The sequence below is a fragment of the Oncorhynchus keta genome, chromosome 2 (genome assembly GCF_023373465.1).
Source record: "Oncorhynchus keta strain PuntledgeMale-10-30-2019 chromosome 2, Oket_V2, whole genome shotgun sequence".
Lineage (NCBI taxonomy): Eukaryota > Metazoa > Chordata > Actinopteri > Salmoniformes > Salmonidae > Oncorhynchus > Oncorhynchus keta.
Genome location: NC_068422.1, coordinates 63,729,791 through 63,756,312, shown reverse-complemented (window position 1 = coordinate 63,756,312; position 26,522 = coordinate 63,729,791). Strand labels below are relative to the sequence as shown.

Genomic DNA, 26,522 nt, shown 5'->3' with positions numbered 1-26,522 from the left:
AGAGGCTGCTGATCTGGAAGGACGTAGAGATAATATACTGTACACAGAGATGATATACTGTACACGGGGATAATATACTACACACAGAGATAATATACTGTACACAGAGATGATATACTGTACACGGGGATAATATACTACACACAGAGATAATATACTGTACACGGGGAAAAGACAGAGGTTGCATAAGCATTCACAAATACCTCAACCTTATTCCCCACCCAGTTATAAACCCTGGAGAGAGAGAGAGAGAGAGAGAGAGAGAGAGAGAGAGAGAGAGAGAGAGAGAGAGAGAGAGAGAGAGAGAGAGAGAGAGAGAGAGAGAGAGAGAGAGAGAGAGAGAGAGAGAAACGGAGCACATTCCCATTCAGCTTTAATTGGGGGGGGGGGTATGAGGTGCCTCGGCAGCACTCGCTTAGTCTGGTAAAAGTGCCAACCCACTGAGGTCTAAAGATAATTAAGTTAAAATTTAAAATTAGTTCATTAGGAAACCTTGAAATAAGCAATCTCTCACCAGGAAAACAACCTTGGACCCATCTTAGTGGAGCTCACTGCTTTTTCTCATGCATCTGAGCCAGCTGATGGGGTGGTCTATCAGGAGGTAAGCAGTTCACAGCTGTAGCCTTTTAGCTTGAGGGGGAAGTAGAGGTGGAGGTAAACGTCAGAAACTCTTCCCCCATCTCCTCTCTTTCTGCTCGTCTCATACCACTGTTTACGTCGACATCAGCGGTGGAATAGATTTGAGTGTTTGCAAATTTTGCTCAGTGGGAGAGCCTCGCAGGACGTTTTTTACATCAAAATGAAGGCTGCTTCTCACCATATCAATGGCCCGTAGACTAACACACGCCTCGCTTTGGATCTGTGTGCCTGGCTACAAATAAACTGTTTGTCTTAAATGAATATTGCTCTCTGAAAGTCAAGTGGTTATCATTTGGGCCAGGCTGAAATGGAATTTGTTTTCTTTTCAAGATTTGAGGAAAGAGAAAGGCATGTTGTATAAAAAAAAATTAAACTGTCAGGCTTCCTGGATTGGGGCTGAGATCAATGGAGCTTGTTGTTGTTGTGGAGAGAGATAGAGAACGAGGGAGATAAGAACAAAGATAAGGATAAGCCAAGAGGTAGAGGTATAGATAGAGAACGAGGGAGATAAGAACAAAGATAAGGATAAGCCAAGAGGTAGAGGTAGAGCTAGAGCTAGAGGTAGAGGTAGAGGTAGAGGTAGAGCTAGAGCTAGAGGTAGAGGTAGATGTAGAGGTAGAGGTAGAGGTAGAGGTAGAGATAGAGAACGAGGGAGATAAGAACAAAGATAAGGATAAGCCAAGAGGTAGAGGTAGAGGTAGAGGTAGAGGTAGAGGTAGAGCTAGAGGTAGAGGTAGAGGTAGAGGTGGAGGTAGAGGTAGAGATAGAGAACGAGGGAGATAAGAACAAAGATAAGGATAAGCCAAGAGGTAGAGGTAGAGGTAGAGGTAGAGGTAGAGCTAGAGGTAGAGGTAGAGCTAGAGGTAGAGGTAGAGGTGGAGGTAGAGGTAGAGATAGAGAACGAGGGAGATAAGAACAAAGATAAGGATAAGCCAAGAGGTAGAGGTAGAGGTAGAGGTGGAGGTGGAGGTAGAGGTAGAGATAGAGAACGAGGGAGATAAGAACAAAGATAAGGATAAGCCAAGAGGTAGAGGTGGAGGTAGAGCTAGAGGTAGAGCTAGAGGTAGAGGTAGAGATGGAGGTAGAGGTAGAGGTAGAGGTGGAGATGGAGATGGAGGTAGAGCTAGAGCTAGAGGTAGAGGTAGAGCTAGAGCTAGAGGTAGAGGTAGAGGTGGAGATGGAGGTAGAGGTAGAGGTAGAGGTGGAGGTGGAGATAGAGGTAGAGGTGGAGATGGAGGTAGAGGTAGAGCTAGAGGTAGAGGTAGAGGTAGGGCTAGAGGTAGAGGTAGAGGTAGAGGTAGAGGTAGAGGTGGAGATGGAGGTAGAGGTAGAGGTAGAGGTAGAGGTAGAGGTAGAGGTAGAGCTAGAGGTAGAGGTAGAGGTAGAGCTAGAGGTGGAGATGGAGGTAGAGCTAGAGCTAGAGGTAGAGCTAGAGGTGGAGATGGAGGTAGAGGTAGAGATAGAGGTAGAGGTAGAGGTGGAGATGGAGGTAGAGGTAGAGGTAGAGGTAGAGCTAGAGGTGGAGCTAGAGGTAGAGGTAGAGCTAGAGCTAGAGGTGGAGATAGAGGTAGAGGTAGAGGTAGAGGTAGAGGTGGAGATGGAGGTAGAGGTAGAGGTAGAGGTAGAGGTAGAGGTAGAGGTAGAGGTAGAGGTAGAGGTAGAGGTAGAGGTAGAGGTAGAGGTAGAGCTAGAGGTGGAGGTGGAGGTGGAGGTGGAGGTAGAGGTAGAGGTAGAGGTAGAGCTAGAGGTAGAGGTAGAGGTAGAGGTAGAGGTAGAGGTAGAGGTAGAGGTGGAGATGGAGGTAGAGGTAGAGCTAGAGGTAGAGGTAGAGGTAGAGGTAGAGGTAGAGGTAGAGGTAGAGGTAGAGGTGGAGGTAGAGGTAGAGGTAGAGGTAGAGGTAGAGGTAGAGGTAGAGGTAGAGGTAGAGGTAGAGGTAGAGGTAGAGGTAGAGGGAGATGGAGGTAGAGGTGGAGGTAGAGCTAGAGATGGAGATAGAGGGAGATAAGGTAAAGATAAGAGATGGAGGTAGAGGTAGAGGTAGAGGTAGAGGTGGAGGTGGAGGTAGAGGTAGAGATAGAGGTAGAGGTAAGAACAAAGATAGAGATAAGGAGGTAGAGGTAGAGGTAGAGGTAGAGGTAGAGGTGGAGGTGGAGGTAGAGGTAGAGGTAGAGGTAGAGGTAGAGGTAGAGGTAGAGGTAGAGGTAGAGGTGGAGGTGGAGGTGGAGGTGGAAGTAGTGGCGTGCCGTGGGCCTGGGCCTTCAGTGAGGTCCTACACAGTCCCACCCGAATTAATCCACCTCTTATTACCATCATTATGATGCCATGGCTCTAGACATTATACATTTAGACAGAAACGCGGTGTAAAACCAGGCGTTGCGTCACCTTGAAATTCACATTTTTATTCATAGAATTGCAGGGGAAGAGTACAATACCTTTTCATTGTGCAGCTCCCGTTGCCCTGCGCGCTTGTTCGTTGAGCTGTAGATCCACTCGGGTGTCCCCAAAAGTTTTCAAACGCACCATTGCTTGTAAGTGCCCAGCTGTGTCTCATTGCTGCCTTGGTTAGACAACTCAAGTTTGCAAAGCCAGTGTGGCTCCAAACACCAAATCTATCACTTGCAAATAATAGGCATTCCCAGCAGTACAGTTTGCAGTGCTTCTCGGAGCCTGTGAGACACACTACGCCTGCTAGCCGGCTCCTGTGTAACACTGGCCAACTCTAAAGCTGATTGGTTGACACTAAATGTTCATTTCCATTCACTTTAACCTCTTAAGTCGACCCGACACGCATGCGTCCCATCTAGCCATCTGGAAATGCAAATGCGCTACGCTAAAAGCTAATAGCACTCGTTAAAACTCAAACGTTCATTAAAACACACATGCAGGGTACTGAATTAAAGCTACACTCGTTGTGAATCCAGCCAACAAGTCAGATTTTTAAAATGCTTTTCGGCGAAAGCATGAGAAGCTATTATCTGATAGCATGCAACACCCCGAAATACCCAAAGGGGAGGTAAACAAAATAATTAGCATAGCCGGCGCTACACAAAACGCAGAAATAAAATATAAAACATTCATTACCTTTGACGATCTTCTTTGTTGGCACTCCTAGATGTCCCATAAACATCACTATTGGGTCTTTTTTTCGATTAAATCGGTCCATATACAGCCTAGATATCGATCTATGAAGACTGTGTGATCCAGGAAAAAACAGCGTTTTAAAACGCAACGTCATTTTTTAAAATTAAAAAAGTATACGATAAACTTTCACAAAACACTTCGAAATACTTTTGTAATCCAACTTTAGGTATTAGTAAACGTTAATAAGCTATCAAATTGATCATGGGGCGATGTGTATTCAATAGCTCCACGTCTTGAACTCATGGTCGAAAATTTCTCATCCAAAACATCCTGCCGGAGACCGGAAGGAATGGGCTCTCTCTCACTCGTTTGACCAAGAAACAAAGCCCAGGCAATTGACAAGACTGGCGACATCGTGTGGAAGCTGTAGGACTTGCAATCTCAGCCCCATGTAATTTGGTTTCCCATAAACAATACATGCAAGTGGCGCATTGATACTTTTTCCAGTTTTCAGTGATCAGTTTTTCTTGTGATGAAACACAGGCTCTGTTATAGTCACAGCCGTGATTTAACCAGTTTTAGAAACGTCAGTGTTTTCTATCCACACATACTAATCATATGCATATATTATATTCCTGGCATGAGTAGCAGGACGCTGAAATGTTGCGCGATTTTTAACAGAATGTTCGAAAAAGTAGGGGGTAGGATTAACAGGTTAAACTACAAGCGCCCGCACTGTTGATTCTGAAGGCCTGAGGGCAGATTTTAGACCCCTGGCAACACATGATGGCTGAATATGATTGGATAAAAGATCTAACATAAAGACCAGCCCTCCAAATCTCAACCTGGGGCTGGAAGCAGTGCAACCAAGAGGAAAGCTATGAAATGAAGAGTATAACTCTTACTCTGGGGAATAATTTAATACATATTTGTGGGAAAATATATTAAAAAATATATATATATATTCTGATGATGTTTAGGCCAGCAGAGAAGGCCTTGCTGGCCCTGATGGCCCACCACTGGGTAGAGGTAGAGAGAGAGGTGGAGGTAGAGGTGGAGGTAGAGAGAGGTAGAGGTGGAGGTGGAGCTAGAGGTAGAGTTAGAGGGAGGGAGAGGGAGGGAGGGAGAGGTAGTGATGTAGAGAGAGAGAGATGTAGTGATGTAGAGAGAGATGTAGTGATGTAGAGAGAGAGAGAGAGAGATGTAGTGATGTGGCGAGAGAGAGTGAGAGAGAGGTAGTGATGTAGAGAGAGGGAGAGAGAGATGTAGTGATGTAGATAGAGAGGTAGTGATGTAGAGAGAGAGAGAGAGAGAGAGAGAGAGAGAGAGAGGTAGTGATGTGGCGAGAAAGAGAGAGAGATAGATGTGTGGATGATAGAGAAAGGAAGTTATTTGACAATGTGAGCAGCCCAGAAAGTGGTTGTATGTCATAGAGCCCAGATGACCCACCCTCTAGAGGAAAAGTTAAAAAGAGAGTTGCTGAATAAATGGAGGCATATTGAATTCCCCAGGCCCTGATGTTTCTAATTACGGAGGCGGCATGTTTAATTCAGTTAGTGTGTGGCAGGGTCTTATCAGATCCAGCCCTCGGTGATTATACTGTTTCCTTGTGGTCCCAGAGTCACACAATCATGATCCTCCTGACATTTTCCTTTCCCTAATGTCTCCGTCCTTAGTCTTCCTTCACATTGATGTCCTCTTGCCTGTGTATCAGAAGAACTATGCTGGTTTGTTGAGTGGATTGTCCAACTGCTATTGGCTTTGTTTACCGCATATATACTGCATCTTAACTCTCTGAGTCGTGAATAGTTTTCTTTTGGGGGGACTTAAGAAGGGTCTCTGGAACCTTCAATGATAAAAAAAAAGTATTGACTCTTTTGCGATTCTATACCAACAGTAGTCTGACGTCAATAACCCCTATACCCTCTCCTCTCCCCTCTACTCCAGATCTACTGTCTGTCTCCTATAACTCTCTCCTCTCCTCCAGATCTACCAGGACCTACTGTCTGTCTCCTATAACTCTCTCCTCTCCTCTCCTCCAGATCTACCAGGACCTACTGTCTGTCTCCTATAACTCTCCTCTCCTCCAGATCTACCAGGACCTACTGTCTGTCTCCTATAACTCTCTCCTCTCCTCTCCTCCAGATCTACCAGGACCTACTGTCTGTCTCCTATAACTCTCTCCTCTCCTCCAGATCTACCAGGATCTACTCTCTGTCTCCTATAACTGTCTCCTCTCCTCCAGATCTACCAGGACCTACTGTCTGTCTCCAATAACTCTCTCCTCTCCTCCAGATCTACCAGGACCTACTGTCTGTCTCCAATAACTCTTTCCTCTCCTCCAGATCTACCAGGACCTACTGGCTGTCTCCTATATCTCTCTCCTCTCCTCCAGATCTACCAGGACCTACTGTCTGTCTCCTATAACTCTCTCCTCTCCTTCAGATCTACCAGGACCTACTGTCTGTCTCCTATAACTCTCTCCTCTCCTCCAGATCTACCAGGACCTACTGTCTGTCTCCAATAACTCTTTCCTCTCCTCCAGATCTACCAGGACCTACTGTTGGTCTCCTATAACTCTCTCCTCTCCTCCAGATCTACCAGGATCTACTGTCTGTCTCTTATGACTGTCTCCTCTCCTCCAGATCTACCAGGACCTACTGTCTGTCTCCTACAACTGTCTCCTCTCCTCCAGATCTACCAGGACCTAGACTAACACACGCCTCGCTTTTGATCTGTGTGCCTGGCTACAAATAAACTGTTTTGTCTTAAATGAATATTGCTCTCTGAAAGTCAAGTGGTTATCATTCGGGCCAGGCTGAAATTGAATTTATTTTATTTTCAAGATTTGAGGAAAGAGAAAGGCAGATCTACCAGGACCTATTGTCTGTCTCCTATAACTCTCTCCTCTCCTCCAGATCTACCAGGACCTACTCTCTGTCTCCTATAACTGTCTCCTCTCCTCCAGATCTACCAGGACCTACTGTCTGTCTCCAATAACTCTCTCCTCTCCTCCAGATCTACCAGGACCTACTGTCTGTCTCCAATAACTCTCTCCTCTCCTCCAGATCTACCAGGACCTACTGGCTGTCTCCTATATCTCTCTCCTCTCCTCCAGATCTACCAGGACCTACTGTCTGTCTCCTATAACTGCCTCCTCTCCTCCAGATCTACCAGGACCTATTGTCTGTCTTCTATAACTGTCTCCCCTCCTCCAGATCTACCAGGACCTACTGTCTGTCTCCTAAAACTGTCTCCTCTCCTCTAGATCTACCAGGACCTACTGTCTGTCTCCTATAACTCTCTCCTCTCCTCCAGATCTACCAGGACCTACTGTCTGTCTCCAATAACTCTTTCCTCTCCTCCAGATCTACCAGGACCTACTGTTGGTCTCCTATAACTCTCTCCTCTCCTCCAGATCTACCAGGATCTACTGTCTGTCTCTTATGACTGTCTCCTCTCCTCCAGATCTACCAGGACCTACTGTCTGTCTCCTACAACTGTCTCCTCTCCTCCAGATCTACCAGGACCTAGACTAACACACACCTCGCTTTTGATCTGTGTGCCTGGCTACAAATAAACTGTTTTGTCTTAAATGAATATTGCTCTCTGAAAGTCAAGTGGTTATCATTCGGGCCAGGCTGAAATGGAATTTGTTTTATTTTCAAGATTTGAGGAAAGAGAAAGGCAGATCTACCAGGACCTATTGTCTGTCTCCTATAACTCTCTCCTCTCCTCCAGATCTACCAGGACCTACTCTCTGTCTCCTATAACTGTCTCCTCTCCTCCAGATCTACCAGGACCTACTGTCTGTCTCCAATAACTCTCTCCTCTCCTCCAGATCTACCAGGACCTACTGTCTGTCTCCAATAACTCTCTCCTCTCCTCCAGATCTACCAGGACCTACTGGCTGTCTCCTATATCTCTCTCCTCTCCTCCAGATCTACCAGGACCTACTGTCTGTCTCCTATAACTGCCTCCTCTCCTCCAGATCTACCAGGACCTATTGTCTGTCTTCTATAACTGTCTCCCCTCCTCCAGATCTACCAGGACCTACTGTCTGTCTCCTAAAACTGTCTCCTCTCCTCTAGATCTACCAGGACCTACTGTCTGTCTCCTATAACTCTCTCCTCTCTGCCAGATCTACCAGGATCTACTGTCTGTCTCTTAGAACTGTCTCCTCTCCACCAGATCTACCAGGACCTACTGTCTGTCTCCTATAACTCTCTCCTCTCCTCCAGATCTACCAGGACCTACTGTCTGTCTCCTATAACTGTCTTCTCTCCTCCAGATCTACCAGGTCCTACTGTCTGTCTCCTAAAACTGCCTCCTCTCCTCTAGATCTACCTGGACCTACTGTCTGTCTCCTATAACTCTCTCCTCTCCTCCAGATCTACCAGGACCTACTGTCTGTCTCCTATAACTCTCTCCTCTCCTCTCCTCCAGATCTACCAGGACCTACTGTCTGTCTCCTATAACTGTCTTCTCTCCTCCAGATCTACCAGGACCTACTGTCTGTCTCCTATAACTGTCTCCTCTCCTTCAGATCTGCCAGGACCTACTGTCTGTCTCCAATAACTCTCTCCTCTCCTCCAGATCTACCAGGACCTACTGTCTGTCTCCTATAACTCTCTCCTCTCCTCCAGATCTACCAGGACCTACTGTCTGTCTCCTATAACTCTCTCCTCTCCTCCAGATCTACCAGGGCCTACTGGCTGTCTTCTATAACCTAGGAGATGGAGACTACAACCTGACACTGCCCTCCTATCGCCTTGACAATGGCGAGTGGCACGAGGTCTACCTAGATCGCCACGACAACGAGTTGACCCTGCGTCTGGACGGGGGCGGGGGCAGACGGGAGACCAGTGCAGCTCCAAGCCGGAGCCGAGAGATCATCACCGACCCTGCAGTGGTGATGCTGGGAAACGCCTTCCCCTCAGGCTCCAACAAGAGCTTCCAGGGTGAGAAGACTGCAGGGAATGGGGCATGATGGGAAAGGCTGGGTGTGCGAGGCAGACAGTTAGTGACAGTTTGAGAACATAGCCTTCCAATAAGGTGCAGCCAGAGTTAGGGGCTTTATCAATTCATAATCCTCTTTTGAGTGAGATTACAAAGTATTGTATTGCCGATTTCTAAATGATTCATATGACTGGTGAATGAATAATTCACACAGATGCATCTTTAGAGTTAGGGGATGATGGCTGCCCTAGGGGAGGTTAGTATGATATAGATAAAGTGTGACGCGGCTATGAGAGTATGCAGTGCAGTGTTCTGCAGTGCTGTGGAAATGGCATGTGACGTGCAGGGGGAGAGACAATAGAATGTGCAAATACAAGGGTGGCCAGGCAGCTTTGCCTCAGGCAGAAACATACCGTGTGCGTGTTTATTAAATGGACTTTAAAAGCCCTGAAAGACTAGTGTTGTAAGCGTGTCAGAGCATGGCAAAGAAAGTAAGTGGTGTGTGTTTGTGTGTCAGAGCGTGTCCTTGTGTGCGTGTGTGCTTGATTGTCACACTGTCCTCTCCTCTCTCTCAAGGTTGCATTCGGGACCTGAGGCTGAACGGTCGATACGTGCCTCTGGATGGCCTGTCCAGAGATGGGGTCTCCGTGGTCAGTTCCCAGGGGCTCTCCTTGGGCTGCTCCTCCGACTCCTGCAAGAGGAACCAATGTAGCCCCCCCTTCACCTGCGTTGACCTCTGGAGAGTCCATGAGTGCAGGTACACGTGATCGAACACAATTCTCAAATCTCTCTCTACGTCATACAAACACACCGAGGCCCTCGCTGTCTTCTTCAAGGACTACAGCGTCAGAAGCCAGTGCCTCATCCTCTCGCAGTCTTTAATCTTAGACACACTTCCCCTCATCCCCCCCATCATTCAAACCAGGCCCTTTTGATACACCTCAGTCCTGCAGGGCTGGCTATAAACATGCCTGAGTCAAATGTTGCCAGGCAGTGTGTGGGCAGCTATTCAACCCAGGCCCCCTGGTCTAGCTCCTCTCTCTGATTCTGGTAATGGTGGTGATTTAGAAAAGTCCCTGGGATATAATGTTCATCCTCGCTGCTGCTCGTCAGCCTGGTTTAATGCTCTGTGTGAGTCCTACTGGTTTGACATCATACGTGTGTATGCCGATGTGTGTCTCTGTGTCTGTTCGTGTCCGGGTCGCAGTGCCACCGCACCGTAACCTGTGGGTGGAAAATGGGGGAGAGTCTAAGTCACGAGTAACTATTTAATTGAGATGCATTTGTTTCGATCAATACACTGTGTTATCCGCTATCCTCTGAGTACAGTGGAGGACCAAAATAGAATCGGGGAATCAGAAAGGAGAGATCTAACCTCTGTCTCCTCTTGCTCCTCCTTCCATCTTTTTTTTAGGTGCCCCCCTGGCCACATGGTGAAGCTGAATGGCACGGGGAAGGTCTGCATCTACACCCTGTGTGCCAGTCGGCCGTGCCACCGGGGCACCTGCCTGGCACAGTCACCCTCCAAGTTCACGTGCCACTGCCCCGAGGGTTACCGGGGGCGCCACTGCGAGGTGGCGCTGGCCATCTACCGAGACGACGTGGGACTGAGCTTCAGCTCCCTGTTCGCCATTTGCATCTGCTTCATGGCTCTGCTAGGTAGCTATACCAAATACTGCCTGCTCTGGTGCTGCTAGGTAGCTATACCAAATACTGCCTGCTCTGGTGCTGCTAGGTAGCTATACCAAATACTGCCTGCACTGGCGCTGCTAGGTAGCTATACCAAATACTGCCTGCTCTGGTGCTGCTAGGTAGCTATACCAAATACTGCCTGCTCTGGCGCTGCTAGGTAGCTATACCAAATACTGCCTGCTCTGGCGCTGCTAGGTAGCTATACCAAATACTGCCTGCTCTGTCGCTTCTAGGTAGCTATACCAAATACTGCCTGCTCTGGCGCTGCTAGGTAGCTATACCAACTGTTGCCTGCTCCGGCTCTGGTGATCGACCGCCCGCCTGCCTGCCACCTGTCTGTCTGTCTGTCTGCCACCCGTCCGTCCGTCTGTCTCTTTCTCTCTGTCTGTCTGCCTGTCTGTGTCATCTCCATGGTAACACTGGACATCAAATCCTCCCTCTTGACTCTTCTCCTCTTCCCATTCAACCTCTTGTCGTGTCCATTGTTAATTCAAAATGACAAGGTTCCAGTTTAACAAAGTTTACCCTACCGTATGAACACCATCAAAGGTCGCCATTACACTCAAGGCCAGGTCCATCAACCAACCGACTTCATGCGCCCTCTTGACTGAGTGATAGCCCCATAATAACAGAAATATTAGGATACTTAAAACATGAACTTAACAATCTCCCCTTTTGTTTAAAGACAAATAAAACATCAACAACATAATGACATGTCCAAGTGTTATTCAAGATGCCCATTACAAATGGGTTGTGTGACAGTTTTTATTTGTATTACTCAAGCTGACACTTTCCATTACTGAGAGCCTGTAGGAGCACAAGACCCGATGCTCCTTTTTTAGTCAGACAGTCAGCAAGCTGTTCCTTTGTGGTCGACCACAGAATCCGCTGGATTCTCTGTGCTTGAATAAGTTCCTTGATGCTGCTAATCTCCAGACGAAGTCTTTTCTCTGTGACAGACTTGGTTGACTTCACAGCATCAACTAATGAGTAGTTGTCAGTGACACAAACTACAGGTGGAATGTGCCATTTTGTCTCACCAGTGGTAAGCTCTGAGAACAGAGTTGCAAGAAAGATAGATAGCATTGTCAATTCTATCCGCAAGAGCAAGTGTTTCTCCAGCAAGTCCGCTTCAGACAACCCTTCTGATCCTCTTTGACTGCCAACAGATAGGTGAGAATCTTCCTCCTTCCACCCATTCCACATAGAGGGGGAATTCCTTTGTACGGCTCTTGAAGAACCCATATGAATGGGTTGAAGATTCTTGATATAGCTCTCCTGTTGCATCAGTATTGTTCCATCAACTGTAATAAACTCTATGCCAACATAAACATTATCATGCTCCTCACGACTGACCAGGAAAACAGCTTTGAGGTGTGGAATCACAGTTGTAGCAAATGTCTGTGAGCCACCCCAGATAAAGTCATCAACATGACGGGCAACTACTCCAGTCACATTGCAGTCTTGATCAAGCCAATAGACGACTGCAGGATCCACTTGTGTCATTTTTCCACCTGTATTCAGCGTTGTTGCCATGACTTTGTTGTACCAGTAATGATGCATCTGCCAGTCCATACACACACTTTTGTAGTTTCCACAGTGTTCCTTCGCTTTTAGGTTCGGGCGGAGGTCGGATGTGAATGTCCCTTGACAGCTCTGTTCCCTGCAAAAATGCAGATTTGATGTCTATGGAATTAAGTTTCAAATTTTTTTCTGGCAGATCACTGTCAGCAGCAATCTGCGTGACTCTGAGGCGCATGTCGGTGAGTCTTTTGGGAGTTCTTTAGCAGCCAGCTCCTCAAAACCTCTAGCCACGAGACGTGCTTTAGGCACTATTCCAGTTAAGGATTCTTTAGGGGTACACACCCACCTTGAGACACATTTTTGACCAATGTCTTTGACTTCCTCAAACACTCCATTTTTCCTCCAATTACTGAGCTCATCTGGCTTCGCTGAGTCAAATGACACGTCCTTTGTTTCAAGTACATCATCATTTTGAATGTCATTCTGTTTTTCTCGATTTTCCATTGGTTAAATTCTGAGATGATCTACAAGTGACAGGTCAGCTGGCCCTGTTGTACCAGAAAGTGTAGCTGGTTCAGAGTACTGCAAGTTGGACCAGTTCTGGTGTTTTCCTTTGGCTTTTCCTGCTCGTCCAAAGACGGTTGCTGTATGTGTAATACCATGTATTTAACCTCTTGCTCCTACCTGACACGCAGGCGTCCCATCTAGACATCTGGAAATGCAAATGCGCTACGCTAAATGCTAAAACTAGTTAAAACTCAAACGTTCATTAAAATACACATGCAGGGTATTGAATTAAAGCTACACTCGTTGTGAATCCAGGCAACAAGTCTGATAGCATGTAACACCCCAAAAGACCCGCAGGGGACGTAAACAAAATAATTAGCATAGTCGTCGCTACACAAACCGCACAAATAAAATATAAAACATTCATTACCTTTGACCATCTTCTTTGTTGGCACTCCTAGATGTCCCATAATCACTATTGGGTCTTTTTTTCCCGATTAAATCGGTCCATATATAGCCTAGATATCGATCTATGAAGACTGTGTGATAAACGGAAAAAAATTGCGTCTTATAACGTAACGTCATTTTTTTAAATTAAAAAAGTTGATGATAAACTTTCACAAAACACTTCGAAATACTTTTGTAATGCAACTTTAGGTATTAGTAAACGTTAATAAGCGATCAAATTGATCACGAGGCGAATTATATTCTTTAGCTGTCCGTCTGGAAATATTGTCCGGGTAAATCTCAACCAAAATATCCGGTCGGAGACAGGAAGAAATGCGCTGCCTTGCGTATGTTTGACCAAGAAACAAATAGTAGGCAAATGACAAGACTCTAGACAACGTGTGGAAGCTGTAGGTATTGCAACCTCAGCCCCATTAAATGTGGTTCACCTTTATCAATGGGTTCAAGTCGCGCATGGATATATTTTTCCATTTTCAGTGATCAGATTTTCCTGCACTTTTCGATGAAACGCACGTTCTGTTATAGTCACAGCCGTGATTTAACCAGTTTTATAAACGTCTGAGTGTTTTCTATCCACACATACTAATCATATGCATATACTATATTCCTGGCATGAGCAGAAGGGCGCTGAAATGTTGCGCGATTTTTAACAGAATGTTCGAAAAAGTAGGGGGTAGGAGTAACAAGTTAACAGTTTGTCCAGTTTTCAGATTGGAACAACCATGTTCCCTTAACACATGTGGCTGTTGAATATGACTCGTAGGCACCGTCTTTCTCTTCTTTAAGAAATACAGAATCCAGTGCTCTTATCAAAGTTCCCATACCATCGTCCATGTTCAAATCCTCAACGGCTATATCCAGCGCTGTATCTCTCGCTCTTCCCTCCAGCGATAATACCACCGCAAGTGCTTGCTTTTTCGCGTCCAGATTACTAACGCGTGTCCAGATTCCAAGTTAATTTTTCTAACTTTCATACGACCTCTTCTCGTCGAAGCGAGGGGGCACATTGTAGTTATTAACCATCCTCTGCTACCAATGTTCATTCGAAATGACAAGGTTCCAGTTTAACAAAGTTTACCCTACCGTATGAACACCATCAAAGGTCGCCATTACACTCAAGGCCAGGTCCATCAACCAACCCGACTTCATGCGCACTCTTGACTGAGTGATAGCCCCTAAATAACAGAAATATTAGGATACTTAAAACATGAACTTAACATCCATCTCCCCTATCGGTCTGTCAGCTGAGGTAGAGCACTGTGCTGTAAGTCCATTGACAGGTCTAGTAGAAATTCAACCAGTAACCGTGTGTGGGCAGCGTATGGACCGTGCTACGGTAGCAAGGTCCAGCTTATACTCTAGTTATAACAGGCAGTGAAAATGAGTCCCTTTGACCTTTGACCAGTACTCAGTAGTCCACCTTGATACATGCCTTTTGGTCAATCTAGTGTCAGCCAATCTAGTGTCATAGTCAGTCACTAGATCAGGTGTTAATGTGCTGGCTGTCTCCGACTGTCCTGTCCTCTGTCTTCATCGGGCGTTCAACTTCTAGCCGTCGCTCAATTTGAATTTCCCCTCTCATTTCCCCCCTTGCTTCATTTTAAAGGCAACATGACCTTGATCATCCACAGCCACTGTTTCTTTTTACGTGTTAATTACTTGATTTGTAGGCGCACAATGTGCTGTTTACCGAAGCCCAAAGAAATTGAGATCAATGCACTACGGCTTTGGATAGAATTTCAATCGGCCAAGCATTCCACTCACAGCAACTTAAGTATCGAGAGAGAGGTTTTTCTTCCCAGCTGCATTCAATCCAGTTTGTTTGGAGTGAATCCAAGCAGTTGAATAACTGGGAGTGTAAAGGGCTCTGGCTCTCTTGACATTAAGCCGAACAAAAGCATCTCGTTCTGAAGCTTCCTTTTCTTAGCGGCTAATAGGTTTATGGCATGATGCGAACGCTATACGTCTCCACCTCCTCACCCACTCCAATTCCTCCTCTCACCCACCTCCCTCCTCCGTTGGATGCAGAAGGAACCTCCCCACTGTCTCACACGCTCTCAGCCAGCTACAGCTGGGAAGGAAATAGCAGGAGGCCTGCTCTCCTTGTCCGAAAAATAGATCTCAGTGAAGCTTGCCAGAACTGTATTGGAGAGGGACAAATTGCATCCGTGAAAATTACCCAATGTTCAGTTTTGCTGTCGTAGACTAAACGCAAAATGATTTTAGTTGGGAATAAGCTGTGCCTTTTGACTGCAGTAGGTGTTCCTTTGTAGGAGGGTGGTGCTACAGGCTTAGTTAAAGGGTCCAGCTTTTAGGTCTTGCTTGTTAGACCAATGATCGATCTATAGATGAAGATGAGTGCGTAGCCCTAAATGATCTGTTTAGGCCCATAGATCCACAGAGATAATATCTGGTGTAGTGCACCGGGTGTTGTGCTGCCAAGGTGCCTTATCTTGAGGGGCAGAGAGGACATCTCTCCAAGGTCCCTCCGATATTTGTGATATTCTCCTAATGCCAATAGGCAATAATGCCTATTTTTTTGCAGACTTGCAGCATCTCCTCTGGCTGTTTGTTTGTATGTCTCAGCCCTTTAGCCAACCAGCGGGCTCTAACCTGTGACTACAGGATGCTCTGGCTTTTACACCACTGTGCCCGAGGGCTCGTCATGGGCACTATCAACGAATACAGTAGAATGACGCCATCAACTGTATGAATATGGTCCGTTAGTCTGCAGATGTTTCAAGGTTGTCCAGTGACCTCAATGACAAGAGACAACTGCAAAAGCCACAGAGTCCACAATGTACAGAAGTAGGAATTTGCAGATAGAACGAGCTACATGGTGGAATGTATAGAATGAATCCCTGTTTGACTCCATAGTAGTGGTACCTGATTGGGTACCAGGCTGTGGTTGCCAGCCTATCCTCTCCGTCCGTGAGAAGAGCCTAGCTACCCATGGACTGCTTGGGCCATGTGATGCCAGGCTCAGTTTTTTTTTTTGGGGGGGGGGATTGTGTGTCCGTGAAAACTCTCAGGTTTGCTGATGTGGAAGTGAACTGACGAGCAGTGCCTCACAGCCTCCTCTCCTCGCGGCCGGGGCTCCTTATAAAAACACAGTGAGTCAGAACTCTGAGTGAACCTGCCACTGGGTCTGACAGAGAGGGAGATATGGAGAGGCCTCACACACATCCTATTAATGGTTTTTAAACCAAATTGCACCTCAAATCACTACACCAGAAACGCAATGGGCAGGGCAATCCACACAATACAGCGCATGCAGCGTCTTATCTGATGCCGAGGTTGATGTTACTTCTCAATACAGTTTCTTACATGAAATCGTATGGCAAGTCACATCACCAACTGCTACCTCGATCACTTTTCTTAACAGTTTTGTGAGTGTATTTTACTCCGCGGACGAATGTTAGAGTAGAGGGACGCTATTCCATGTACTTTTGAATTGACTAGTGAATTACAGGCATCCTTTTATCACTATGTAAAGCCCTGTGCCATAAGACGGTTTAATCATATTTAAACACTATTCTCAAAACTCTCTTCATAGTTTGTTTTCCATACTCCTATCCTCGCCGTTCTCTCTCACTTCCATTGTTCTAATTCAACCGCTGTTCTTAAGGTTTCTTGGTCTTTCACCAGTAATATTTACGTTGTGTCTTCTTCCTACTTTGTTACTGAACTGCTTGTTGATTGTGGTCTGCATATCCTACGTTGTTTGTTCAATAATTCACAGTAAACCTGTTACTGACTAAATGTAACACATATTGATCTCTAACAAGATACAAACTCCATTATCCATCATTAAGCTATATGGCTACAGAGAGAATGTTTTGGTTGCTAACTACACTGGTACTGACCAGCTGGTTACCCACCAGCTGTGTGGGTAACAACAGGTTCTAAAAGACTGTACAACTGGCAGGTGAGGCTACACACTAAACACTCATGGTGAAAGGAATGAAACAGCTTGGTTCTCCACTGTTTCAAGGTGTTGAGTGATAATTCTGGATCACTGACGTCTGCCAAATACGCACCGCACGCACCGCACGCACGCACGCACGCACGCACGCACGCACGCACCGCACGCACCGCACGCACGCACGCACGCACGCACGCACGCACACACGCACGCACGCACGCACGCACGCACGCACGCACGCACACACACACACACAGGGAAGTCAGACTGTGTGTGTGTATGTATTCTCAGTGTGTGTGTATGTATTCAGATGCTGTCTAATCCCTTCTGTCCTGCACACGGTTCCAGATTAGTTTAGCTTTTCATCCTGAGTCTGAGTCTGTTGTGAGGTGGGGATGAAAAAGTCTCAGTCAGAGAGTGGAATACAACTCTATAAGATATCCCTCTTTTATGTCTCCTCTTTATTGTCCTGCCTGTATCCGGATTAGTTTCCACGGTGACAGGCACAAATGCCACAGCTGTTGGACAGTGATGTTGGCTGGAGTCTTTTTGAAGGTGTCTCTGGACCTGTTGCTATTCACAGTGTGCTCTCTTACAGACAAAATTGTGTTATCCAGGACCTTGAAGGGTATTTGGCTGTCCACACAGGAGAACCCTTTGAAGAACCCATTTGGGTTCCATGTAGAACCCGTTCCACCAAGTGTTCTACATGGAGCTCAGAAGGGTTGTACTTGGAACCAAAAAGGGTTCCATCTGGAACCCAAAAGGGTTATCCTTTGGGGGAGAAAAAACCCAGTTTGAAAACCTTTTTTAAGGGTCAACACGTTGGGTTTGGAGCCTCAGCTGGCTCTTTGCTAAGGATGTAATGAGGGTTATATGGCAAACCATTTAGCCAGTGAGTGATAACCTGGAACCAATAGAGGTATGAGATGAGCAAAAAGTGGAGCAGAGAGAGAGAGTCAATGAGAGAGGACAGAAATACAGTGAGAGAGAATGACAGAGAAAGAGCCAATGAGAGAGGACAGAAATACAGTGAGAGAGAATGACATTGAAAGAGTCAATGAGAGAGGACAGAAATACAGTGAGAGAGAATGACACAAAAAGAGTCAATGAGAGAGGACAGAAATACAGTGAGAGAGAATGACATAGAAAGAGTCAATGAGAGAGGACAGAAATACAGTGAGAGAGAATGACAGAGAAAGAGTCAATGAGAGAGGACAGAAATACAGTGAGAGAGAATGACAGAGAAAGAGTCAATGAGAGAGGACAGAAATACAGTGAGAGAGAATGACAGAGAAAGAGTCAATGAGAGAGGACAGAAATACAGTGAGAGAGAATGATAGAGAAAGTCAATGAGAGAGGACAGAAATACAGTGAGAGAGAATGACAGAGAAAGGAGGGATGGCAGGGAGGGAGAGGTACACAGACACCGAAAGACAGTGAAAGGGATTAGGGGTACAAGGGAGAGAATGAGAGAAAGGAAGAGAGAAATGGAAAGACACAGACACTTAGTAATAGAATGAGGAATGGACGGAGCGAGAGCAGGCTTTTCTAGGCCCGCTGCAGCAAACAACATTATACTTTTGATGGCCTTGTGCCTGCTCATTATTGGCTAGGATTGATTTATTTAGAGATTCTCATCTCGCCATGCTCTCACGATGGTGTAACAGAGGAGAGAGGGAAAACAGGCTTTTCTTCCTTTATCCACATTCATATGGGTCTGAGCTAAGAAAAGTCCACAGTATATACTGTCCTCATGCATTACTGTATACAGAATCGAGCTATCGTTACACAATAGGCATTAGTGCTGAAATCCAAAATGTAACTCTTTCAGTATTTTGCCATGCGGTATGCAAAACAGTATGCTTTGCTCCTGGTGGAATTATACACTTGTCTTATAAATTGGTATTTCCTGACTAGTAAAATTGATACTTTTTTTCCACTCAAAAAGTCCCCAAGTTGTGCAGAAAAACAAACAAATTCTTCAGTGAGATTACTTTTTTTTTTACTCCAAAAGAATGCATCACAGGACTCACTCAGCATGATGCACATGCCAGTTACAGTGTCTATATGATTTTTTTTAAATGAGTGTGGTACAGACAGAATCAATCACCTTGAGTGATATTCCATAACCTGGTATAGATGGTGGTGTGTGTTAGACACTGGGATGCATATTGTCTATCTTATGGTTACGGAGAAGCGTGTGAAGTCATTAGTTGGGTGATGCAATCGATAGTGCAGGCTTTGGTAGGGTTTTGGGAGGAGAGAGGGAAAAAAAAGGTGTGGAGGCAGACTGCAGCTAGCCAGCCACTCAGACCTCCTCTGCTTGGTAATCAGAGCAACAGTTCCACTCCTGGAGAGAACAGACACACATTTCTAAATCACAGAGGGCTTTTGAAGACACACAACCCAAATAGGGAAGTCTCTATGAGAGCTGACCTGAACTAACTTCAGAGAAACCTTTCTCTTCGTCACACAACACTCTCAATCCAGGTGATGGTAGACCGTCATAGACAAACACTGTGTTTCAGAGTTGGAGACATATATCACACAACTTGACATGCAGCCTATTCCCACACCTGAGAACAGAAACGTGTCAATCTCCGAGGCTTTTTGAACACCTCACCTAGATGAACATGTCCTGAGAACAGAAACGCGTCAATCTCCGAGGCTTTTTGAACACCTCACCTAGATGAACATGTCCTGAGAACAGAAACGCGTCAATCTCCGAGGCTTTTTGAACACCTCACCTAGATGAACATGTCCTGAGAACAGAAACGCGTCAATCTCCGAGGCTTTTTGAACACCTCACCTAGATGAACATGTCCTGAGAACAGAAACGCGTCAATCTCCGAGGCTTTTTGAACACCTCACCTAGATGAACATGTCCTGAGAACAGAAACGCGTCAATCTCCGAGGCTTTTTGAACACCTCACCTAGATGAACATGTCCTGAGAACAGAAACGCGTCAATCTCCGAGGCTTTTTGAACACCTCACCTAGATGAACATGTCCTGAGAACAGAAACGTGTCAATCTCCGAAGCTTTTTGAACACCTCACCTAGATGAACATGTCCTGACAACAGAAACGCGTCAATCTCTGAGGCTTTTTGAAGAACCTCACCTAGATAAACATGTCCTGAGAACAGAAACGCGTCAATCTCCGAAGCTTTTTGAACACCTCACCTAGATGAACAGGTCCTGAGAACAGAAACGCGTCAATCTCTGAGGCTTTTTGAACACCTCACCTAGATGAACATGTCCTGGGAACAGAAACGCGTCACCTAAATGAACATGTCTTGTCTGAAGACAATTGCAACATTTCACAGGAGTGATAGAGTAACAGACAGACATGGGATTGCATATTCCTGTGCAATAGACCCAGCGCTACAAAGCCCTCTAAAAAGCAACTTGATTTGCTTGTGAACATAGGAGGGTGAACATTGTGTTCGTAAATTGATATGGATTTCTTTTTGCCGGTACCAGAACCTCACTTCTGAAGAGGGAGAGTTCACTCAGAGATTGCCCTGATAATTGGGAGATTTCAATTCGATCTGTCTCACCCTGTCGCCCCGGTCCCCTTGCTAAGTGACACCTTATCAAACTAATGATAGGTGAGCACACAACAATCAACACAGAGAACCAAAACAAATAAGGGCAATTGAGAGGGAGAGAGGGATAGAGAAAAAGGAATTTGAAGAAACCGAAGGAGGGAGAGGGAGAGAGAGAGAGAGAGAGAGGAAGAAATCTGAGGAATGATCAAAGCTGAGAGGTTGAGTCAAATAAGGTGTGATGGAAGGGGGAGGGAGGGGTAGAGTATAGAGAGATTTATGGAGAAGAACTGTATGGGTAGATAATATACTCTAAAGGTCACAACAGTCTATAGGGGAGGATTGATTTTGAGAACACCATTTGCAACTCTGCAGAGAGAGACCTTATTGAGTAGCTGTCCCAGCAGTCAGCCAGCACTCCACCTGTCAGGCCTCTCAGCACAGCCATCATGCTGATAATGCAATGTCAAATCAACGCAGTGGAAACAGTTCACGCAGTCACTTCTAATCAAACTGAACTAGGAACTTTCTCTCTCTCCCTCTCTCTCTCTGTGTGCGTCTGCCTCTTCCTCCTTCTGTGCTCTCCGGCGCCCCCTAGTGCTGCTGCTGGGCATCTTCCTGTACACCCGCTGGCGCAGCTACAAGGGCCTAAAGGAGGGCGTTTACCACGTGTCAGCTCACCATGATGGCTGGGAGGACATTAGAGAGAACGTGCTCAACTACGATGAGGAAGGAGGAGGAGAGGAGGACCAGGTAAGCGCGAACACATCTATGTCTCCTACACACTAACGCACAATGTGATGCAGTGCCTTTTTGTCCCTTGTCACAAACGGTTTCACTGAACGCAGTTCCAGACTGAGTTTGTGAAGTGAAACAATTCAGGTTGGATTCGAGGCTAGGCATTATGGGTACCACACTAGCTCAAGCACACTCCTCTTCCCCACCATGCCATTGTAACACCTTCTCACTCTGGTTCACCTCCAACTAAAAAGACACTAGTGGAGTGTTTGAATATTCATGAACTCCTTACACACAATCAATCAAATCAAATCAAATTGATTTATATAGCCCTTCGTACATCAGCTGATATCTCAAAGTGCTGTACAGAAACCCTGCCTAAAACCCCAAACAGCAAGCAATGCAGGTGTAGAAGCACGGTGCCTAGGAAAAACTCCCTAGAAAGGCCAAAACCTAGGAAAAACCTAGAGAGGAACCAGGCTATGTGGGGTGGCCAGTCCTCTTCTGGCTGTGCCGGGTAGAGATTATAACAGAACATGGCCACGATGTTCAAATGTTCATAAATTACCAGCATGGTCAAATAATAATAATCACAGGCAGAACAGTTGAAACTGGAGCAGCAGCACGGCCAGGTGGACTGGGGACAGCAAGGAGTCATCATGTCAGGTAGTCCTGAGGCATGGTCCTAGGGCTCAGGTCCTCCGAGAGAGAGAAAGACAGAAAGAGAGAATTAGAGAGAGCATACTTAAATTCACACAGGACACCGGATAGGACAAGAGAAGTACTCCAGATATAATAAACTGACCCTAGCCCCCCGACACATAAACTACTGCAGCATAAATACTGGAGGCTGAGACAGGAGGGGTCAGGAGACACTGTGACAGTGACACATAACGTGATGATCAGATGCTTAGTGATGCTGAAATCCTTTAAGAGGTCCTCTGGTGGATCTTTAGATGTGAGAGCCTGCCATTAAACTGCCATAAAACTGCTGAACAATTAATCAAGTGGCCACCGGACTATTTACGTTGAACCCCTCCTTGTTTTTACACTGCTGCTACTCGCTGTTTATCTACGCATAGCCACTTTACAAATGTCCTCGACTAACCTGTACATTGACTTGGTACCAGTACCCCCTGTATATAGTCTTGTTATTGTTATTTAATTTTCTTGTGTTACTTTTTGACTTTAGAACAATGTTTTCCTTTAGTTAAATTCAATAAATATTTCTTGAACTGCATTGTTGGTTAAGGGCTTGTGAGTAAGGTCTCCTCCACCTGTTATATTCGGAGCATATGACAAATAACATTTTATTTGAGGTAATCAATTACAGAGCACACCCGCCCGTGTGTCATTTACTCCTCCACTCTACCATTTCTCCATCCTCTTTTCCTCCAGGGCCCAGGCTTCCATCTCTCCAGAGTGAAGCGCTGCCGTGGTAACGAGGGTGAATCAGTCTCGCCTGAATCAAATGAATGCTGAAGTGATTGTGTGTTATATAAAAATGGATGTTCTCTAGCCCTCGTCCAATATTTCCCTGTGCTCTGTTGAAGTGAAACACTCCCCTCGCCCCCTTCACACTCCCTCAGATTACTTAGTGTATTCGGGTAATACAGTCTGTCACCTCTCCACTAGCAGAGAATTAATCTGGATTTTGTTCACTAAGGGAGAAAATGAAGACAGAGTGTAAATGTAGACAGGTAGAGCATATGCAGAGGAAGCTCTGCTCTTTTTTTCTCCTCTTCTCACCATCACGCTCTATGATGTGATGTTTAACTTGTTTGAATCCCGGGAAGAGAAGCTGCTGCCTTGGCAACAGCTAATGGGGATGCTAATAAAATACGAAATACTCTCTATTGCTCCATCTGTCCATTTGTTCCTCCTTTCCATTCTCTATTTTGACGTTCCATCCTCTCTCCCTGTGTGTGTGTGTGTGTGTGTGTGTGTGCGCGTGTGCGTGTGTGTGTACGTGTAGAATGCATATGATATGGCCGAGCTACAGAAGTCTCTCCAGCCCAGTCCGGCCCAGTCTGTCCAGTACAGCCGAACCAGGGCCATCCACCAACATCACCACCCCCACACCCAGCACCAACAGCCCCAGGACACTCTTAGCAGGTTGGGCGCCAGCACCGCCCCTTCCTCCTTCACCACCACCCTGCGGAGGGATGTGCCCCCCATCAGGTCCCTCGCCCAGGGCCAGAGCAGGCCCCTCCTGCTGGCCAGAAAGAGCCTGTCCTTCTCCAGCCAGGACCTGGCCCGCTACCTGTGTGAGATCATCCGGGACGCTGACCAGGCCCCAGAGTCGGCCCCCTTCGACTCCCTGCAGGTGTTCTCCACGGAGGGGGGAGGCTCGCTGGCCGGGTCCCTCAGCTCCTTCAGCTCAGCCGGGCTGGAGGAGGACACGGCTAGGGGCCAAGACTCCCTGAAAGATTGGGGCCCACGTTTCGAGAAACTCAAAGCCCTCTACGAGAAGACCGAGGCCAGCGACCTCTGAACGCTGAGGGAGACAGACCAAGCTACCGTGCTGCAGAGACCACCAAACAGCAGGAAACTACAGAGCTACAGGAAACTAATTGGAAGCATAGGAGGAGAGAGAGAAGTTCAGGAAGGAGAGAGAGAGACTGATGGAGAGCTTGGCCTCTCTCCTCTGGGAGTGACTTGTTCTCCACAGGGTTTTTTCTCTAAACGGGCCTAGAGCGAGGCTGAGGCTGGGACTGATGTTAACCTAACCAGGCCTATAGCTGAGACTCACTGTTCACTGGATAATGGGAACTGCCAATCAATGACATGGACAGATTAATTATGGCACTTACATGGCACACAGACCTATTGCAGTGGCTTGCAGTTGAGAATAATTCGGGTGAAAATGTTATTATATTTGTCAGTGAAATGAATTGCGAGGATTGCCTCGCACCTTTTGGCCCTTGATATGCCATATTCTGTTCTCTATGTCTGTGATACATCAGTGTTTTGAAAAACCGCTTAGACATTTGATACAGGAATAGTTTTTTTCTGTGGCCTTCCAGTGGGCTCTCTTTCCAAAATCTCTTTGCTGGGTGTGCAGTCACAGTTAACAGTTGTGCTCGTATGTTATATCCTAAACTTCTCCTTCCTTGATTTGGTTTTCTATTCACTTCACTCTCCCCTCTATTCATTTATATTCACCGGAGGAAGAGAGCTCAGAAATCAAGCCGGAGAGAAGAAAAGGAAAGGACAGAGGAGCTGAGGAAAGGGCCTTTTCTGTTTCTCAGCTTTAACCTTCTTTCTCAGGAATACCAAACATTCTGAACACCACCATTGCAGCAGAGGACCATGCTATGAATACAAATGACAAATTCATCGTGAATGGCGGTCCAAGGTGAAAAAAGTGCAGAGAGGGTCGCGCCGAAGCCTCCTATAGAATTGACAGTGGACACCCTCTGACCATCGCTGCTGTTGCCATGGCGTTGTGATAGTGGAGGCAGTTATAGTTGACTGTGTTCACTGATATATGTCTGGAAGGGAGTGTTTACCAGTTGTGTTAAAGGGGGGGGGGGCGTTCACAGTAAATAGTATGAGCCCAGCAGATTGAACGATCAAAGGGAAATGACCCAGCTACATGGTTATTCACACGAAGGATCTCACCCAGTGGGCTTCAGCTATTTATCTTCCCCAAAGCTGGAGGATGATGCCCCCAACAAACAGTTCCCCCCCTATCATATAAACCAGGACCAATCTGCCCAAACTAAAAACCCTTCAGAAGCCAGCGTTCACTGCATTTGTGTTGTTCGCCTCTGCTTTGAGAGAGGAGTGGAGAGTGGAGGTGAAATTAGCCAAAGAATGCAGAAGGGAGGAAGAGTGGAAAGGAGGGAAGGTTTGTGCTGATTCAAAGCACCTCCGGGACTCTGAGTTAAATGTGCTTGTGTGAGGAGCTGTGAAGCTCCATGGGGAGTAGAGGAAATGGTTTGTTGCACAGCAAATGGAATAAATAAGTAATGTTACCTTCCTCTGCGATAGACTAAACACCAACATTGTATTTCATGTATTTCAAGGTAGCATCAGCACACCCTTCTCATTATTTTGATTTACTTAAAAAAAAAAAAAAATCAGTGCAGAAACGCTGCATGTTGAGCGTGACGGTACAACAGTAAAGGGTAGGAGTGTGTTAAAAACACATCAGCGCACTAATCCTAATGGGAGTTGATGGCGGAGCTGTCATGCTGTAAACCAAAGGATCATGGCAGTTTTAAAAGTCGATTGAGAAGTTGACATTCTGATTACGGATTTCAAACGTGCCAATTTTCTGAAGGCAGCAAGAACGTGAGTTTAAAATAGGATAGGGAGGTGAGGGAACGGAACGCTGCCGCAATGCAATGCTTTTTCATAGGCATCAAAAGCTCCTCAAGGGATGGAGTTTTGATTCATCCTCCGAGCACGGTTGGCCAGGAACCTGGCTTATAGAGGAGCTAGTAAAAAATAATGATTAAAATGTGAAGATTGTGTTTGGGATTCACAGGATTTCTCTCTGGGTTGCAGAGAAAAGATTCTACTTTCATTTGTATCATAAATGGCTTCAACATTGTCTAATGGATACAAACATATTGTGGAATTTTATGTTTTTACCTCATTTGTATATAGGAAGATAAAGTCATTGCTTTTTTTAATGTGTCAATGGAAGAACTATGGATCACGTACTGCTTCTTTAAGAAAAAGTGAACTTATCTTTTTTTTAATCATTATCATGACCGGCTTTGAATATAGATATCTTGGTGTTTTGTATTTGCATCAATCTTTTTTCTCAATAAAATATTAATTTATTTGAAATCAGTGATTTTCCTGATTGTTTGCTTTAAGCATGATGTGACTTTATAGCAGCGTTCCCCAAATGGTGGTCCACAGGCTGAATTTGGCCCGCGTGTGCTTTTATTTTTGTGCTCCAAGTTTTCTGAGCAAAAATGTCATTGTTTTACATTTTAAAAAACTATAAGAACACCAGGAAATCAGCTCCAAATTATTTTAATTTTGGAAATCTATTCCCAAGTATCCCCACGCATAATAGAGTCTCTGATCGTATACAAATGTATACAAGGTTTGAAATATATCGTTTTGGGCTTCTTACGGCCAATTTGCAATTGACAAATTATTTGTCATTACGTTCCTGCCTCCACTCAAGAAAAAAAAAAAACATCCCACAGCTGAATCTAGTTGATGAGGTTTATGGAATACAGGACTAGGAAAGAAAGTGAAAGCCTCAAGCAAGATATATTGTTTTTGGACTTTGAATAAATGCAATGATGGAGATTGTCTTGCAATTATATTTTTTTGGTGTGAACATCAAAAGAATGATGACAGCAGAATCTCACATGTGAAAACATTTTTTTTTTCTCCCTCATACAAAGCAACACAGAAAACACTTTCGATGAGAAAATGGAACACTGATCAATGGTCAACTGCATTCAC

At 45.7% G+C, this 26,522-nt stretch overlaps 1 protein-coding gene across 1 annotated transcript in view; it reads left to right on the top strand.

The window, feature by feature from the left end:
- Positions 1-26,361, top strand: part of si:ch211-186j3.6 (neural-cadherin) — a 239,580-nt gene extending 213,219 nt beyond the window's left edge. Inside the window, exons 29-33 of the mRNA XM_052480386.1 lie at positions 8,417-8,681; positions 9,256-9,436; positions 10,094-10,338; positions 20,944-21,098; positions 23,059-26,361. Coding sequence (XP_052336346.1) covers positions 8,417-8,681; positions 9,256-9,436; positions 10,094-10,338; positions 20,944-21,098; positions 23,059-23,577 — 1,365 coding nt within the window. The 3' untranslated portion in view covers positions 23,578-26,361. The remainder of the gene's footprint in view (positions 1-8,416; positions 8,682-9,255; positions 9,437-10,093; positions 10,339-20,943; positions 21,099-23,058) is intronic.
- Positions 26,362-26,522: the final 161 nt, after the last annotated feature.